Source organism: Oryza glaberrima, chromosome 2 (genome assembly GCF_000147395.1).
Source record: "Oryza glaberrima chromosome 2, OglaRS2, whole genome shotgun sequence".
In the NCBI taxonomy this organism is placed as follows: Eukaryota; Viridiplantae; Streptophyta; class Magnoliopsida; order Poales; family Poaceae; genus Oryza; species Oryza glaberrima.
The window spans coordinates 30,449,999-30,465,216 of NC_068327.1; the positions used below are offsets into that span (position 1 = coordinate 30,449,999).

General features: G+C 45.7%; 2 protein-coding genes across 2 annotated transcripts; both read right to left on the reverse strand.

Moving 5' to 3' along the window:
- Positions 1–125: 125 nt before the first annotated feature.
- On the reverse strand, positions 126–4,378 carry LOC127763526 (probable beta-D-xylosidase 7). Its single transcript, XM_052288257.1, has 6 exons — positions 3,938–4,378; positions 3,133–3,432; positions 2,860–3,029; positions 2,644–2,741; positions 1,060–1,824; positions 126–970 (listed from the first exon to the last, which is right to left on the reverse strand). Exons 1-6 carry the CDS (start codon positions 4,346–4,348, stop codon positions 372–374), a joined length of 2,343 nt encoding a protein of 780 aa, XP_052144217.1. The 5' UTR covers positions 4,349–4,378; the 3' UTR covers positions 126–371.
- A 4,384-nt stretch (positions 4,379–8,762) lies between these two features.
- Positions 8,763–13,720, reverse strand: LOC127761026 (uncharacterized). The gene is made up of 5 exons (XM_052285235.1): positions 13,576–13,720; positions 12,166–12,903; positions 12,014–12,067; positions 11,720–11,904; positions 8,763–9,564 (listed from the first exon to the last, which is right to left on the reverse strand). Exons 2-5 carry the CDS (start codon positions 12,827–12,829, stop codon positions 9,478–9,480), a joined length of 990 nt encoding a protein of 329 aa, XP_052141195.1. The 5' UTR covers positions 12,830–12,903; positions 13,576–13,720; the 3' UTR covers positions 8,763–9,477.
- Positions 13,721–15,218: the final 1,498 nt, after the last annotated feature.

The window sequence follows — 15,218 nt, forward strand, 5'->3', positions numbered from 1 at the left end:
CTCCTTTCGTTGTTACTGATCAGCTTAAGCATGAACTTTGCTTCTCTGCCCTTTTTTGTGAACGTTACTTACTTGTACACCTCCATACGTGCACAATATCACACTCAGTACAATCAGGTAGCATATATATGACGTCAACGGTGCCTCAATCTTTCTTAAATAATCATTCTCTTGTTCACATAAGTTAGATTCTTTTTTTTTCTTTTTGAGAAAAGAAGATAGATGGTTACACTTGCTGAGCAACTTAAATCCTCAGCCCCCTGAACGAAGCAGCAGATTTCCCAAGCAAGCAAATGAAATGCAACCATGCGCTGGCTTGGAATAGCTCGATCAGTACCCAACCCCAACTCAATGAACTGGACCCAGCTCGATCAAGGCGTGAAGCTCATCTCGAACTCATCATCGCCAACCATCATGAAATGCGACCCATGATCAATCACCTTCTTGCCGTCCTCCGTCGCTCTGCTGAAGTGCTTGCATGGGCTCACCTCGAACTCCACATGGACAGTCTGCATCGACTTGAGGTGCAGGCTCTGGAAGCCGATCAGCTGGCTCGCCGGCCTGCCGCCGTCCGCCGCGCCGTTCGGCCAGCGCAGGAAGAGCAGCACGGGGTGCCTGCCGTCCATGGGGCCATGGTTCTGCACCCTGACGAGCGCCGGGAACTTGAGCTTGTCACACGTCTCGGTGCCAATCTCTTCGACGTCATAGCTCACCGTGCCTGCAGCTGCTGTCGCCATCGCCTTCAGGCCATCGATGCTGCTCAAAGACGGCAGCTTCGTGCCGTTTGCGACGAAGTGGTGAGAGTACTTCGAGTAGCTGAGGCCGTAGCCGAACTTGTAGACGGTGTTGCCTCGGTAGAACCTGTACGTTCGTCCGGGATATCCCGTGGATGGATCGGCACGCATCCGCATATCTGTCATGGGCACGCTCGTGAACTCCTTTGGATACCAGGTCACTGGCAGCCTTCCACCTGATGAACATAGGTCACATGTAACACAGTTCAGTATTTGAACGTACTCATCTACTGATGAGAAGATCAAAAAGTGAATGAAATTTTACCAGGGTTGTGCTCTCCAAAGAGGACCTGAGCAATCGCAATCCCTCCAGCCTCGCCAGGGTAACCAGCCCACAGGATGGCCCCAATCTTGGGATTATACTTAGCAAAGGTCACATCCACTGGACCACCACACAGTAGCACCAAGATCACCGGCTTCTTTGCCGCGTTAGCGACCGTGTTGATGAGGTTCTCCTGCATTCCTGGGAGCGACAGTTCCAGCCTATCAACCTCTTCCCTCTCCTGATCTTGGTCTAATCCCATGAACAGCACAACGTAGTCCACTGAACTTGCCAATTGCGCCGCTTCACCAATTGATGACACATTGCAGGCAGCCGAGTTGCACCCAGCTAGGAACCTGGTGTCCTTCACATAGCCTTGCAGCACTTGGAGAGGAGTCACCGATATGCAAGGAGGGCCGAAGTAATTCCCAAGCAATCTCGTGGCGTCATTTGCGTTGTGCCCAATGACAGCAATGGATGAGACTTGTGATTTGGACAGGGGGAGAGCATTGGCGTCGTTCTTCAGTAGGACAACGCCATGTTGTGCTGCTTCAAGGGCAAGGTTTTGGTGCTCCTGCGTGCACACCTGGTCTGGGCCAATGTTACCGTAGCGGTTGTACTTTGGATTGCCGTTGAAGAGCCCCAGCCTCATCCTGACAGCGAAGAGGTTGTGGAGGGCTCTGTTGATGTCTTGTTCTGTGATCTTCCCTTGCTGGATTGCAGATAGACCATGTTCCTGCACGTAGCTGCCGCAGTTCACGTCCATTCCTGGAAGTGTGTTGTTACAGAAGGTAAGAAACACTTCTTAAAGAAATAATATGGAGTATATCGGATCGTTGCATTAATGTTAGAAGCAATTTGCATTTGTTGTTTTATTGTTTTAACTTTTTTGTTGATTTGGACCTACTATCTACTGTCTTTTGCTACTCATTGTTGTTGACTTGAACCCTTGCCATGTAACACCAGAATGACTACTTACATGCTGAGTTAGTTTTCTTTTTGAACCTTTTATATACTGTCTTTTGCTATTCATTGTCGTTGTTGACTTGAACCCTTGCTATGTAACACTAGCACAACTACTTACAAGCAGAGGTGATCTTCCTTTTTTATTGACAGATGGATTCCTGATGATATCATGATGTTCAGTGTCATGCCATGAATTATTTCTTAGTGGACTCACTGAAATACCTTTGTTTAGAGAACAGATCATTAATCTCACTCAAGTACCTAAATCAGCAAAACGGGAAAGCTGTATGCCTGTATGGGTAGTGGGATCCAAATCAACTTTTGGTTGCAGTTCAGTGACCTAACCTAACCTCCCTATATCTTTGCATTATTCCCGGAGGGCTCCATGTGAGGAAAACAAACACTTGAAAGTTGCAAAATAGTACTACTTCCGTCCCGACACTTGTCTAGATTTGTCGCCATTTTTTTTTTGTTTTTACAGAGGAAGTAACATATTTGAGATACTACAATATATTGTTGAATTACCCCATCTCTGACAAAGAGTAATAGGACAATTGGGTGATTCTGACCAGTAAATATATAGTGGACAAGTATTACTAGCTGTGATGTGCAAATTCATACCAGCCTTGAGGACATCTGCAACTGCATCTTCCGCTGTCTTGGCATATCCTTGGACATCATGGATGATGGACACAGCATCACAATCTGAGGTGATATATCTGTCAACAGAGGAAAACTTGCAAGGATCAGTTGCTGGGCATTGTCACATACACACTGAACAAAAACTTCATGTCTAGGCCAAAGAAAAAACTGATAGCTCCAGTCATTCTGGCTTACCCGTAAAACCTCCAATCTCCCCTTGCAGTTTTGGAGAGGAGGTTGTAATCGGCACAAGTTGGCACGCCATTGACGCGGTTGTAGGAGCACATGATGCCGCTGGCCCCGCCGTCCTCGACGCAGCTTCTGAACGGAGGGTTGTACGTGTCGGCCAGGTCCTGCGCCGTCACCTGACCAAAAAAAATCGCATCACTCAGAGCCTCGTCAATGGCAGGGTCACCCAATTAGCCAGACCATTTGCTGACAGAACAACGTGTCGTGACGGGTCACCACCTTGGCGTCGAAGGCGTAGCGGGTGACGCCCTTCCAGTTCTCGAGGTCGTAGGCGGTGAAGTGCTTGCAGCAGGCGGAGGCCTCGAGGTCGGTGGAGTTGATGGCGCCGGCGAGGGCGTAGCCCTGGACGCCGCGGACGAACACGGCGGCGTACTTGCCGGTCACCGTGGGGTCCTCGCCGGGGGTCTCCTGCCCGCGGCCCCACCTCGGGTCCCTGAACACGTTGATGTTTGGCGCCCAGAACGTGAGCCCTTCCGCCTGCCCGTTGTTGTACACCGCCCTCGCCTCCGTGCCGATCACCTGCGTTGCGTGCCCCCAATTGCACAGCACCCAAACCAGAATCAGTTTACAGAGGAATTCAGGTACGGTTTTCTCTGCTTTTGTTTCGTGTTACTACTCTGCATGTTGTTGCGGTTTTGTTGTTTAGTAGTATCTGCTTTACGACTTGTTACCGTCTCAAAAGGTTGCGGTGAATCTCATTACGTGCTTTTGACAAAAACAACCCCAAAAGTTGCATGCATGTACCGAACACGTTCTTACCTACTCCTATAGGTCCGTAGGTGTACAAAAGTTCATAGGGCCGACGGGTGATGGATTACCAACAAGCTGCCTAAAATGTGTGGATTATTGGACTCAGTATGTACCAGTAGCACCCTGAATATATTACTGACATTCTGGGCATAAATTAGGCGCAAAGACTCCTCTGTTTCTTTTAACCCCTCAAAGGTAAAATTGAGAAAGAGACTACAAATCGTAATTCCCAGTTACACTTATTACACTTAAGTCCCTTCCAGTACGTGCGTACCTGGCCGATACGGTACCAGAGGTGCGGGTTGAACGACGCGGCGGTGAGGATGACCTGCGGGAAGCTGGTGGCGGCGCGGAGCGGGCCGTCGAGGTGGATGCCGCGGCCGGCGTTGGAGACGCCGTGGAGCGCCTCCGACCACCACTTGTACGCCGGGACGCCGAGCCGGTCGACGGCCGGCGACTGGTCCCCGAGCTGCGAGATCTTCTCCTCCAGCATCAGCCTCGACACGAGGTCGTCCGCGCGCTGCTCGATGGGCAGCCTCGGGTTGCAGAACGCCGCGCTGGACGGCGCGCCGCAGGAGAAGGGCGGGCCCGACGCCACGGCGACCGCCGCCGCCGCGGCGGCCAGTGCCAGCAGCAGCAGGAGCGGCGCCGGCGCGTGGAGGAGAGCGCGCGCGCGGCGTCCCATGGCTTCGTGTGCGGGTGTCACGTACTGCGCTCCGGAGCGAATGTGTGTGTAAGTGCGTGCCAGGGGTATATATGAAGCAAAGGGCGCGAAGTACATGGGAGTACGGGCTGCTGACTTGTGGGGCTATGCCGCTATTCACGTGCAATTACAATCCTGCCCGTTTCGTAATTTTGCATTGACAAATATTACTCCCACCGTCCTTAGGTAACAAACCAGGATGGATCTAATCATACCATAATATGTCCATCTCAAAAATATAGTTACCGTGTACAGTTGTATTGGATTAGATATATCTTAGTATAACGAATCTAGATATGAAAATTGCCAGAATATGTAGAACTAGGATATGATCAATTATGTGCTAGGTTTTTATATTTTAGAAGAGAGAGTAGAATGGATTTAATTCTATTCTAGGTCGTTATGTCCAGATTTATAGTTTTAGGATGGATCTAGTCAAATTCTAGATTACAGCATATCGGAACAAATGCTCTCCATGGATCATAGTGATGAGAAAGAAAAGAGCATTGCCTTTGTATAGGGCAAATTCACTGTGTTGGAACTTGGAATCAAGCCTTTTGTTAAACGACAATCTTAAAAATCCAGCCATTTAGCCGAAAGCCAGCGATGGCACCGAACAAGTTCGGAGTGCAACAAACGAAAAACGATCGCATACTCCTCAAGCGATCGATCCAGATCTACGTAAAGTTGTCACACCACGACGCGTCGTGTGGCTGCCACTAGCTAACATAACTGCTAGCGAGTAGAGCAGTAGCGGAAATGCTCATGCTTACGGATGCTGTAAGATTTAGCAGCAGGAGGCAAGAGCGGTGTGACCACCGATGGGCAAACTCGTGACTTCACAGGTTTGCCTGCCTGCCTGTGCTTTGTGGGTTTGGCTGGACCGACGCCCAAGGAAAGCAAGCGATAGTGCGAACTGGGAAGAGGCAAGGCGAGGCTGGCGTCCGCGCAGTAGACCGTGGTAGTGGTGGTGGCGTCCTCCGCCGTGCGATTCCCGCGATATCCTCCTCCTTTGCCACTCCGTGGCGCGCCTGACGTAATGCAACTGCTTGGACCCGCAGAAAGTCAGAAATCGTTCGAGTCGTGGGAAAAATTTCTGAATTATAGCTTGGTGATTTTATGGTATCGGATTTTTGACGCCGAGGACAGACGAAGCGTCAGCCACTGGTCAAAGGAGAAAGAACAACAAGTTCGGACTTCGAAGTACTCTGATACTATTGCCCTTGCAACAATGCTCGTGGTCTGATCGAGAGGACCAGATCGCTCTGTGTGATCACTGATCAGTGGAGCCTACTGCCTGAAGAGAATATTGACCGGAGGTTAAGATTACATTTTGTCTTTTTGGCACTTTGCAGAGAAGTGACTGGTGCGTGCCCATGGTCCGGTTTGTACTCGTACCGCATATTCAGAAATTCGTTGAGTAAATTTCACAAAACTACAGATACTATATAACTAAATTATCACAAAACTCAGATTTAACTCGGTGTATCACAAAACTACACATTTAACATCAAATTTATCACAAAACTGCACATTTAAGATGAAGTGTCACAAAACTACATATTTAGTAACTAAATTATCATAAAACTACAGGTTTAGAATCAATTTTATCACAAAGTAACGATGTTTATAGCTCCACCATAACAATGGTGCTAGGGATTTAAACTCCAAAAGTTGTAGTTTTTTGATAAATTCAATATTAAATATGCATTTTTATGATACTTAATATAAAATCTGTAGTTTTGTGATAAATTTGGTGCTAAATCTGTAGTTTTGTAATACAACTCCTTAAATCTGTGGTTTTGTGATAATTTGATCAAAATACCTGTAGTTTTATGAAATTTATTCAAATTACTTTGTCATCATTGATATGGCTGGTGAGCCTTTCTGGCCCGTCGACAGACATAGTAGTGAAGTGGAGTAGTAGCTTGTTGCATCACTATAATTCTAGAAATGCCAAATGGCGACAGTGCTTCATGGATATAATTTCCAGTGAGCTTGGTGGTGCATGCACTTGTTTCATCAGTGCCTGACAGGTCAACACAATAATCTTGATCGACATGGTACCTTATCTAGCACCGGCAAACAGGAAGCCGCGACATCATTGTGTTATATCGGGCGTGATGTGTGGAAATAGACGGGAGAGAGGAGGCAGGTCAGAGCAAGTTGCACGGGACGTCGCTATTACAGCGAGTAAAAGACAGGCTCACTCTACTCCTAGTTTACTACTACAGGACTGGCTTGCTAATCTGTGTTCAAACTTTCATCGTTGAAACTCAAAGGACCTGTTTCGGAGACAGGTCGAGATCAAGATCTTTACAATTGAATTGGATGTGTGAGCGTTGAAGGCGATCATGGCAGAAAAGTTGAGACATATAGGTAGGAAACGGCTTTGTAAGCTGCTGTTCAGAATGAAAGAAGTGATAGAGTCACACGAGACAAGTACATAGACCTTTGCTGCTGGTTTTACTGCAAAATTTTTTGATGGGAAAATTGGAAACATACCATTATAATTTTGTAAAATTTGAGATATGTCATCCTGACCCATATGTCATTGACTCATGTGGGTCATACTTGTCATTAAGATACCGATGGCATATTTTAAACTTTGCAAAATTATAATGGCATGGTTCCAGCTAAACGTTTCACCTAATCCCCTACGGAGTTTTTTTTTTCCTTTCTGTTCTAAAGAAGTGTGCTAGGTAGTTACGATTCCATATCAACAAAAGCCGGCATTCCCAGGATAATCGTGGCTAACTGACGAAGCAGATTGCAAGTGCGGTGTCGGTGAGGAGCTGAGTACGTACCTCAAGCTATCATGCCACAGGTATGATGAATTTCACGTTGGAAAGAAAATCCAGCAACGCCATCTGATCGTGTTAGGTGGCAATTAGGTCCAGGGCTCCAGGTTGACAGAGTTCTTGGGATTTCCATTCTTCTGAACTTTACTGAACTTTTTCATTCAAATACTGACAGGTAAGGTAAACTCAACATTTGTCCGGTCCGTAGTTCATACCCTACTACCGCTAGTGCACTGTGCACCAAACAGATCGGGCAATTCAGCGCTTGTTTTCTTGCAAGCGTTTGGACTAAGCATGCATGTTCCTGGATCTAGAAACTGTACGCCCACAACTCCACAAGGCCACAACATACTCCAAAAATGAGGACAGTGTACAGCTAGCTGCACATGCGATGGTATTGCAGCTAATCATATGAGACGTGGAGAAAACACTGCAAGCTCCAGGTCACCGTGAACGCACGCGCATGCACTCGACTCTGTCCATGATTGCTGGTGACTGTAGCGGCGTAGCCATGTGTATCGTATTCGAGCTTGAGCACAAAAGCGGCATTAATTTTTGGCCGACTTTTCTCGCTGGAGTGTAGACCTCGACATGTCTGGAGTTGTCTCCGGGTTCGTAGGAACTGTGCTTTGCTCTTAGCCTAATCAGAACGGGTTGGCGAGGTCGAAAGTCCGAATATCCTTTTGCAGTTTTGCAGTGTTCGCATGATGCTGGTTAATTCATTTAATTGGCTAGTAACCGAGCAAGAAATGGAACGTGTAAGAAATTGAAGTTGCTGAATTCAGCTAGGTAGAGTGTAGATTATGTGGTTTTCAGGGCCAGAGTCAAAAGTTGGTACGAAAGTTGGGACGGTGCCTCTGAGATCGTGATTATTTAATTAGGGTTTTGTACCATTACTAAATGCTCTCAACATAGTGCTCGCGGAAACTGCGAAGTGGCAGGCAGATCTCTCCTTTTACAACCCACTATCCAAAATAAATATAAATAAATAAAATCACGTTTATTTGGCAGATGGCACTCTTGCTCTTCGACGTGATCTGTGGCTGCGGCAAGGGTACAATGATTGAGAGGTAACACAGTGCAGTTCATATCGGTGCTGTTTTATCTTGAAACCTGCAGCTCCATTGATAATTGCTGTGAACAAGCAGCCATTTGGGCCAATCTCGCACAGAAGTGTACTGGTTAACTTGACATGAACGCCAGAGTACAAGTTGAGGAGGTTGCCATATGCTTTGGGATGGTCAAGTTTGTTGCAAGGTTTCAGTGCGCCACGTCACAGAAAGCAAGGATATGCTTGCGCATACATTAGGCCGTTTTGATCGCCTATCTTCTCAATAATATGAGAAATGAATAATGAATTGCTTAGCCTTGACGCATAAGGAACGAAACGGCATCAGGAATAGCTTTATTTTGCATTTTGCGTCATGCTGTATAAGTTACAGACTTTGATGTGCATACCATTTTAACAGTCTTTGGCTTCATTTAACATACGGAGCATGTTCAAGGTTTATCGGGTAGAAGTACTACTTCACTGTTGGCTGTCAAGGATATCCTGACGAGACAGAACTGGTACCGGAGTAATCAGCGTCCCACCAGCAGGTACTGATCGCTGAATCCGCTGTTCATTGATATGATCAAGATGTACAGCCGCAAGATCGCTATCGATCAGAAATGTGGCAGCTCACGTTATTGGCTGATAGAATTTGCAAGATTGTGTTACAATCGCGGCACCGACAGTGGTCTTGCAAAGTTGCACACCTTCCCACCACCCACGCAAAAGATTTTAACAACCGTAGAGAATGTTAAAGATCAGATTGAAAATCCTTGACAATGCTTGTGGTTACAGCGATACAGGCATCGGCCGGCTCACGCAAGTCAAGGATAGTACACGTAGTAACAGCAAATCTGCAGAGTAGTTACTACATGTTAGCCAGTGTAAGCAAACAGACCTGAACATTGAGGGGCGGCAAGCAAGAAAAAAAAGGAGTCAAATCATCGTTCTTCCACCATTATGCTTGGGAGCAGGAAACAACATACAGATACCACATGGCGCAAGCTAACTGCCAGTTACAACTGAGGAGAATCATGTCGCTAACTTGGAGTTCCGACCTTCCCACACGATTTTTACAAACAAAGATGCTGAACACTGCATATAGGTAGTACCATCACTATAACCAAACTTCCTGACTGGCAATAACCACTAATCTTCCTAGCAATCAACCAATCTCAATGCACAACTTGACTCAAACTGGCCCAGCTGATCTGAAGAATCCCAGGCAAAAGCAGTTTAACAGCACAACCATGAAAGATTCATTTTCCCAACAACGAACTGCTAGCCGTCTCGAGATCTGTCTTGCAGTTCTCTCTGAATTCCTTTAACTTCACAAGAGATGAATGCTGAATGTAAGAAATTTTTTGAGGTTAGCACATAATCAAATATTGGCAATACAGTTCATCAGTCAAGTAAGGGAAGTTACATTGACGTCAAACTTAGAAAAGGTGTAGAAAACATAGTACATGATTGATCATAAAACCATACAACAATATGAATACTGGAACCCTGTCCTATAGCTTGATGAACAATATAGTACATGATGGATACCAGAATCAATGAAGTTCCGATAACAGAAAATCATGCAAGGCACTGAATGTAATATTAATTTATGATTTGCACCAAGTCAAATGCTCATGGTACTCCAAGACCATAGTCACCAAAGTATTTGGAGTTACTTTTCATGAAGACACCACAGCAACAAAATAAAATATTTAGTGCTCCATAGAGGACCAAAGCCCCCCTGCCCCAAACAGACACAAGCGGAAAAAAAAAGGTGCTGGTACACATAAACTAGTTTCACAACCTTTATTTAATTAAACAACGAATTCACAAATGCCTTTTACATTATGGATAAAATCAGAACAGAGCCCTTCGCACCCAAAGTATCACAACCTCCATTGCACAGGAACGGAGAAACCTACAGCTAGCCCAAAAAGGCCCTTGAATTTTTTTTGGGTTAATTAGATCCATGCTATTATAACTTTCACGGTTTTGAAATATGCCATTACAATCCAAGTATTTGGAATTATACCATTATAACTTCAGGGTTATTTGATATATATCACTACTTACCCCTTCAACCCATATTCTAATTTTTTGGACGAAATTACCCCTTTCTTCTTCCTCCAATCCTTCCTCTCTTGAGCAAGCCAGGATCAGTGGAGGAGGAGCTGAGCAGGTCCTAAGTGCATGTCCACACGCTCCTTGTCCATGGCGCATTGCACAACCGAGAAGTTTCCTCCAGTATCAGAAAAGCAGCACACTGAATCCTACAAATGTTGCTCCTCTTCATCGATGGCAGATTGGAAATTTGATTTCCCCGAACTGGCTGTGTAGCTCAGCACACAGCCTGCAGCCATGGCGCTCCGTCGCCACTGCCGCTTGAAGAGAGAGAGAGAGAGCATGCACGTCTCCTCCACATCATCGGGTTGGCGAAGACAGGCCCAACCCCATCGCCAGCTACGCCACCTCCATGACCACGACCATGGAGATGTCAGAGGCCACCACGAACATGCTCTCCGCCACCTACTGGATGCTCAGCGACCCTGTGCAGCACCAGTGTCACAAACCGTCGCTCGTCGAGCACCCAGTGTCACAGACCGTCACTCGGCAGTGTGGCAGCCCCGGCCACTGCGGCGAGCAGGGAGAGCAGGAGACAGGTTGACCGCCGGGGGCCTCGAACTGCTGTCGTCAATGCTCCGAGCTGTAGCTCGCCAGCCACCAGATCCAGAGGATGAACAGAAGAGAGAGAGGGAGAGGAGATGAAGGAAGAAAATAAGGGCAATTTCATCTATAAAAAATACAATATGTGTTGAAGGGGTAAGTAGTGGTATTTATCAAATAACCCTAAAGTTATAATGGTATAGTTCCAAATAGTTAAATTATAATGGCATATTTCAAAACCGTGAAAATTATAATGGAACAGATCTAATTAACCTTTTTTTTAATGACAGAAGGGGCCATTGTCATATTGAAGATAGCAGCGCACAGTCAACTAATTCCATTTTGCACTCCGGGCATGTTCACTTCATTGCCAAAAAAACCTTACCACCAAATATTGGTAAAGTAAGGTGGGGGTGCCTCCGTGGCTAGTGTTTGCTTTGATACCTTACCAAAATTTGGGAGTAGTTTTGAGAGTAGAAAGTTCTAGAATTACCAAAAATTAGTAGGGTTATGTTGGCAATGGTATGTTCAGTTCCTTGCCTTACTAAACCCTCCATTTTAGTAAACAGTAATGTTTTCTGCTGATCACATCATATATTTTTCTAAGGGACCTAATAATGAATTCTAAACCATTGAGCATCACATGGAGTAATGAGCAAATGATCCTTCCAAATTTACTGGCGCGTACAAACAGCTAGTAGATCCATATTAAATACACTGTATCAAACAACATTTTTGCAAATGATCTCAGGTATGCTTTAAACATTGATGCCAAGCAAATGCCCGTACAACATTGAATATGCCAGGAAGTTCGGGGGTGATAAAGAAACTTACAAGCTGTGCGCTCTCACGGATAAGGACATTTTCTGTATGAAGGAAGAGTGATCTTTGCTGTTGATATAGCTCAAACTCCATCTCTGCAGCCCGTTTCAAGTTGTATCTGCCTGCATTAACAGAATATTCATCTCCTTGGCTTCTCTTGCCCAGCAATCTAGCGAACTTTATGCTCTTCTTCAATGCTAAAAGGGTAAGTTTTCAGAGATTGAATCAACATTAGTGAGATGATCAGTAGTGGCCTACATCATCTATATGTAGAAAAGGAAATGTGCTGCATTTGCAAAGACATACCAGCAAGCCGTCCCCTTGTGTCCTGATAATGGAGATCGGTCCACATGAATGCAGCTATTTTGTACAAGAAAACAGAGGTTAGGTGTACATTCACCTAGCATCATGATGACGTGGAAAACATATCTTGAAGGAAGAAATAAATGCAAACATACCCTTAAGACAGAAAGAACAAGCACACGACTTAGTGGTATCGTCATTTTCCAGTTCACTATTTCCCAGTGAATGGTGATGGACATCGGAACATGGCATGTCATCACAACCTGTTGTGAAGTCCAGTGAAGATAGTGGCTTCTGATTCCCTGATGATCCAGCCATCTCCTCTTGAGTAAGACATTCACCATCATTAGTTGCCGTTTTAGTACTATCTCTGGTATATGCCAAGTATTCACTATCCATGTCATCATCATCATCTTCTTCACAGCCACCTTCTGATTCCAGCGAAGACTCCTGCTCCTTATCATGCAAGCCAGATGAGCCTAATGACATGGCACAACTCCTCATGTCATCGGATTCCTTGGATAGCAACACAGCTGCCTCAGCAGCCATGTGCTGCATCTTAGTTTCCCGAAAAATTGAGGGCCTCATTAAATTCTCTTTGGCAATACTATCAAAAAGGGGCAATGTGTTTCGTGTCGCTCCACCACTTGCTTTTGCAGTTTCATCAAACTCTTTTCTTGGCTCAACAGCCTTTTCAACCCGGACAATCTTGATTCCACCTGCACTTTTCTCCAAATTCGATGGGGCTGGGCGCTTGCCAAGGACATTTGTTAAATCTCCAAAGGGGCGGCGACCACTACCTTGAGCGTTTTCACCCATTGCAACTTCCAAATTCACTCTGGTCGGCTAAGTGGATAGCAAAATCGTCACCACCAACCTTGTAAAACAGAAATCTGCGGACATAATCAGAAACAAAAGACACTGTAAGCGCTGTATTCAGCTGTCAACATAGTTTATATCCAAAATAAAGGCTAGGTTTTCTGGATCATGAAAACAGTTGGATCTGGCCTATAGATGAGGTGAGCGAAGTTCATATAATTGGACATTACGAGAAAATTAGAGCTCGTGCTTGCCATAGTGTCTATTAGATGTGAACTTCAACGAGATCGAGACCTCTCTGATACAGAATCCTCCTAATCTCGCCACCGACCAAGTCAAGGATCAAAAGCGAACAATGCAGGTACGACATAAATCAACCTCAAACTCCTCATAGACTAGAGAGAAAATAGGTTAGGTTTCGCCCCTTTTACATCACCATTTCGGATGTAAACAGCTGAAGCCTCAATCCATGGAGAGGATTTAGCGCACCATTTCGGATGTAAACAGCTGAAGCCTCAATCCATGGAGAGGATTTCGCTAAAAGCTGAATCCACCAGAAGGCTATCACAATGAACCAACAGGGATTCCGTCCGCCGCGCAAACTAGACCGCCAGAAACCGATCCGGGGGGGGAGGAGGAAATCCCGCGGGATCCTACCCACCCCTGCGCCGCCAGAAGCGGCAAGTGAAGACGGCGGCGATGCGAGAAGGGAGGAGGGGGGAGGGCGGCGACTGGGGAGCACAAACCTCGCCGACGCGAGACAGCCGCCTTTCCCCCGGTTCGCCCCGCGGGAGCGGCGGCGCGGGCGAGAGAAGCAGGAGAGGAGAGGGGAGAAGGAATGGTGGGGTTAGTAGTAGGAGGTTTTATTCCGAGACGCGGCCCGCGGTGGAGAGGAGCGAAAAAATGGAGCGGGCGGGCGGCGGGGGCGAGGGGCGAGGGATGGGATCCCCCGCGCGCGCGCTCGCGTTCGGAATTTGGGCCGCGCGCGTCGCGGTCGGCGCGTGACGGGGCGGGGAGGCGCGTGGCTCCGGCGCGCTTTTGGAGTTCGTCGCACAGTGACACGTGGTGGGTGGACGATTCGGTGTGTTGGCGATGCCGAGGCGAACGGCGTTGAACAGGCCTGGACTAGTCGATTGGCTTCTGGGTTGGGCCGTTAGTGGGCCAAGAAATATAGGAGGAGTGAGCATTCGGATAGATGTCGTCCTCCTTTCACTGGATAGATAGAAGGGTATATCTAAAAGAACTTTTGATTAGTTTTTCTTTCAAAAGCTTTCAAATTTTTAGTGTATTTACGTTGTAACTTATATATAACTTAGATATAATAATTAGTCAGGAAAAACATGTTAGACACAGTGGCCAGCCCATCAATCGCACTTTTGTTGCACAGATTGAGTTTGAATCTGAAGCACCGCATGCATAAATAATTTTCCTCACATGCATGTAAGAATCTCGAGACAATTCAATGGACACAAATTTAAAAGTTGGTAGAAAACTAAAACCGTCGGAAGACTTTTTGCAAATTTGAGATAGAATGGCTTAGAGGCAGAGCATATATTATAAGAACCTAAGCGCTAGCCTCAACATGTTACATAGGGCTTGTTTGATTTGCTACCATGCCAAACCATAGGCAAATTTTGGTAATACCAAATGTTTTGGCAACTTATATGTCTTATTAGCATATTTTGGTAGCAAACCAAACACTAGCCAAACTACTATTCAAAATGCCAACAATTTGATAGAGCACATTTCAGCATCAAACCAAAATGGCCCATAAGCTTACGCTATGATGGGTAGAAGAGAGAAAGTATGAGAGATAAAAGAAGACACCTCTTATACAAGAGATAGTCGACAAAAGGGAGGAAGATGAAGATTATATTGGACAAACAAATATTGGGCTAATATATTAGAGTTAATATAAAGGTAATTTATTTGTAAATGATTACCTTTATATCCATGATTAGATGCACATGAACAAGAGAGCAAACACCTCTATTAGTATAAACCCACTACTTTAGGCTATGTTTAGTTCCACGCTAAAATTGGAAGTTTGAAGAAATTAAAACGATGTGATGGAAAAGTTGGAAGTTTATGTGTGTAGGAAATTTTGATGCGACAAAAAAGTTGAAAGTTTGAAGAAAAAAGTTGGAATCTAAACAGGGCCTTACTCCAAAAATTACCCATGTCAGCAAAAGTCATTGTTTAATCAATGCACTGTTATTTAAATTATTATTTTTCTCCTTGTTCCGTGCACTCTCTCCTGACACAAGTGGAATTGCTCAAACCTGCATTGGAGTGCAAGCGCAGCCAGCGCGTAAACAATTGTCCGATGATATAGGGTTGATTTTGTTTGATACCCTACCATACCCTACCAAACCATTGGTAGTGCTAA

Bases quoted from the DNA above. Each gene is read 5' to 3' on its own strand.
- LOC127763526 (XM_052288257.1), bottom strand. From the start codon at position 4,348: ATGGGACGCCGCGCGCGCGCTCTCCTCCACGCGCCGGCGCCGCTCCTG. The intron at 1,825-2,643 runs GTATGAATTTGC...ACACACTTCCAG, and splicing joins TGCAGATGTCCTCAAGGCTG to GAATGGACGTGAACTGCGGC. The intron at 971-1,059 runs GTAAAATTTCAT...TATGTTCATCAG, and splicing joins CTTTGGAGAGCACAACCCTG to GTGGAAGGCTGCCAGTGACC.
- LOC127761026 (XM_052285235.1), bottom strand. From the start codon at position 12,829: ATGGGTGAAAACGCTCAAGGTAGTGGTCGCCGCCCCTTTGGAGATTTA. The intron at 12,068-12,165 runs GTATGTTTGCAT...TGTACAAAATAG, and splicing joins TTGTTCTTTCTGTCTTAAGG to CTGCATTCATGTGGACCGAT. The intron at 11,905-12,013 runs GTATGTCTTTGC...TTACCCTTTTAG, and splicing joins CACAAGGGGACGGCTTGCTG to CATTGAAGAAGAGCATAAAG.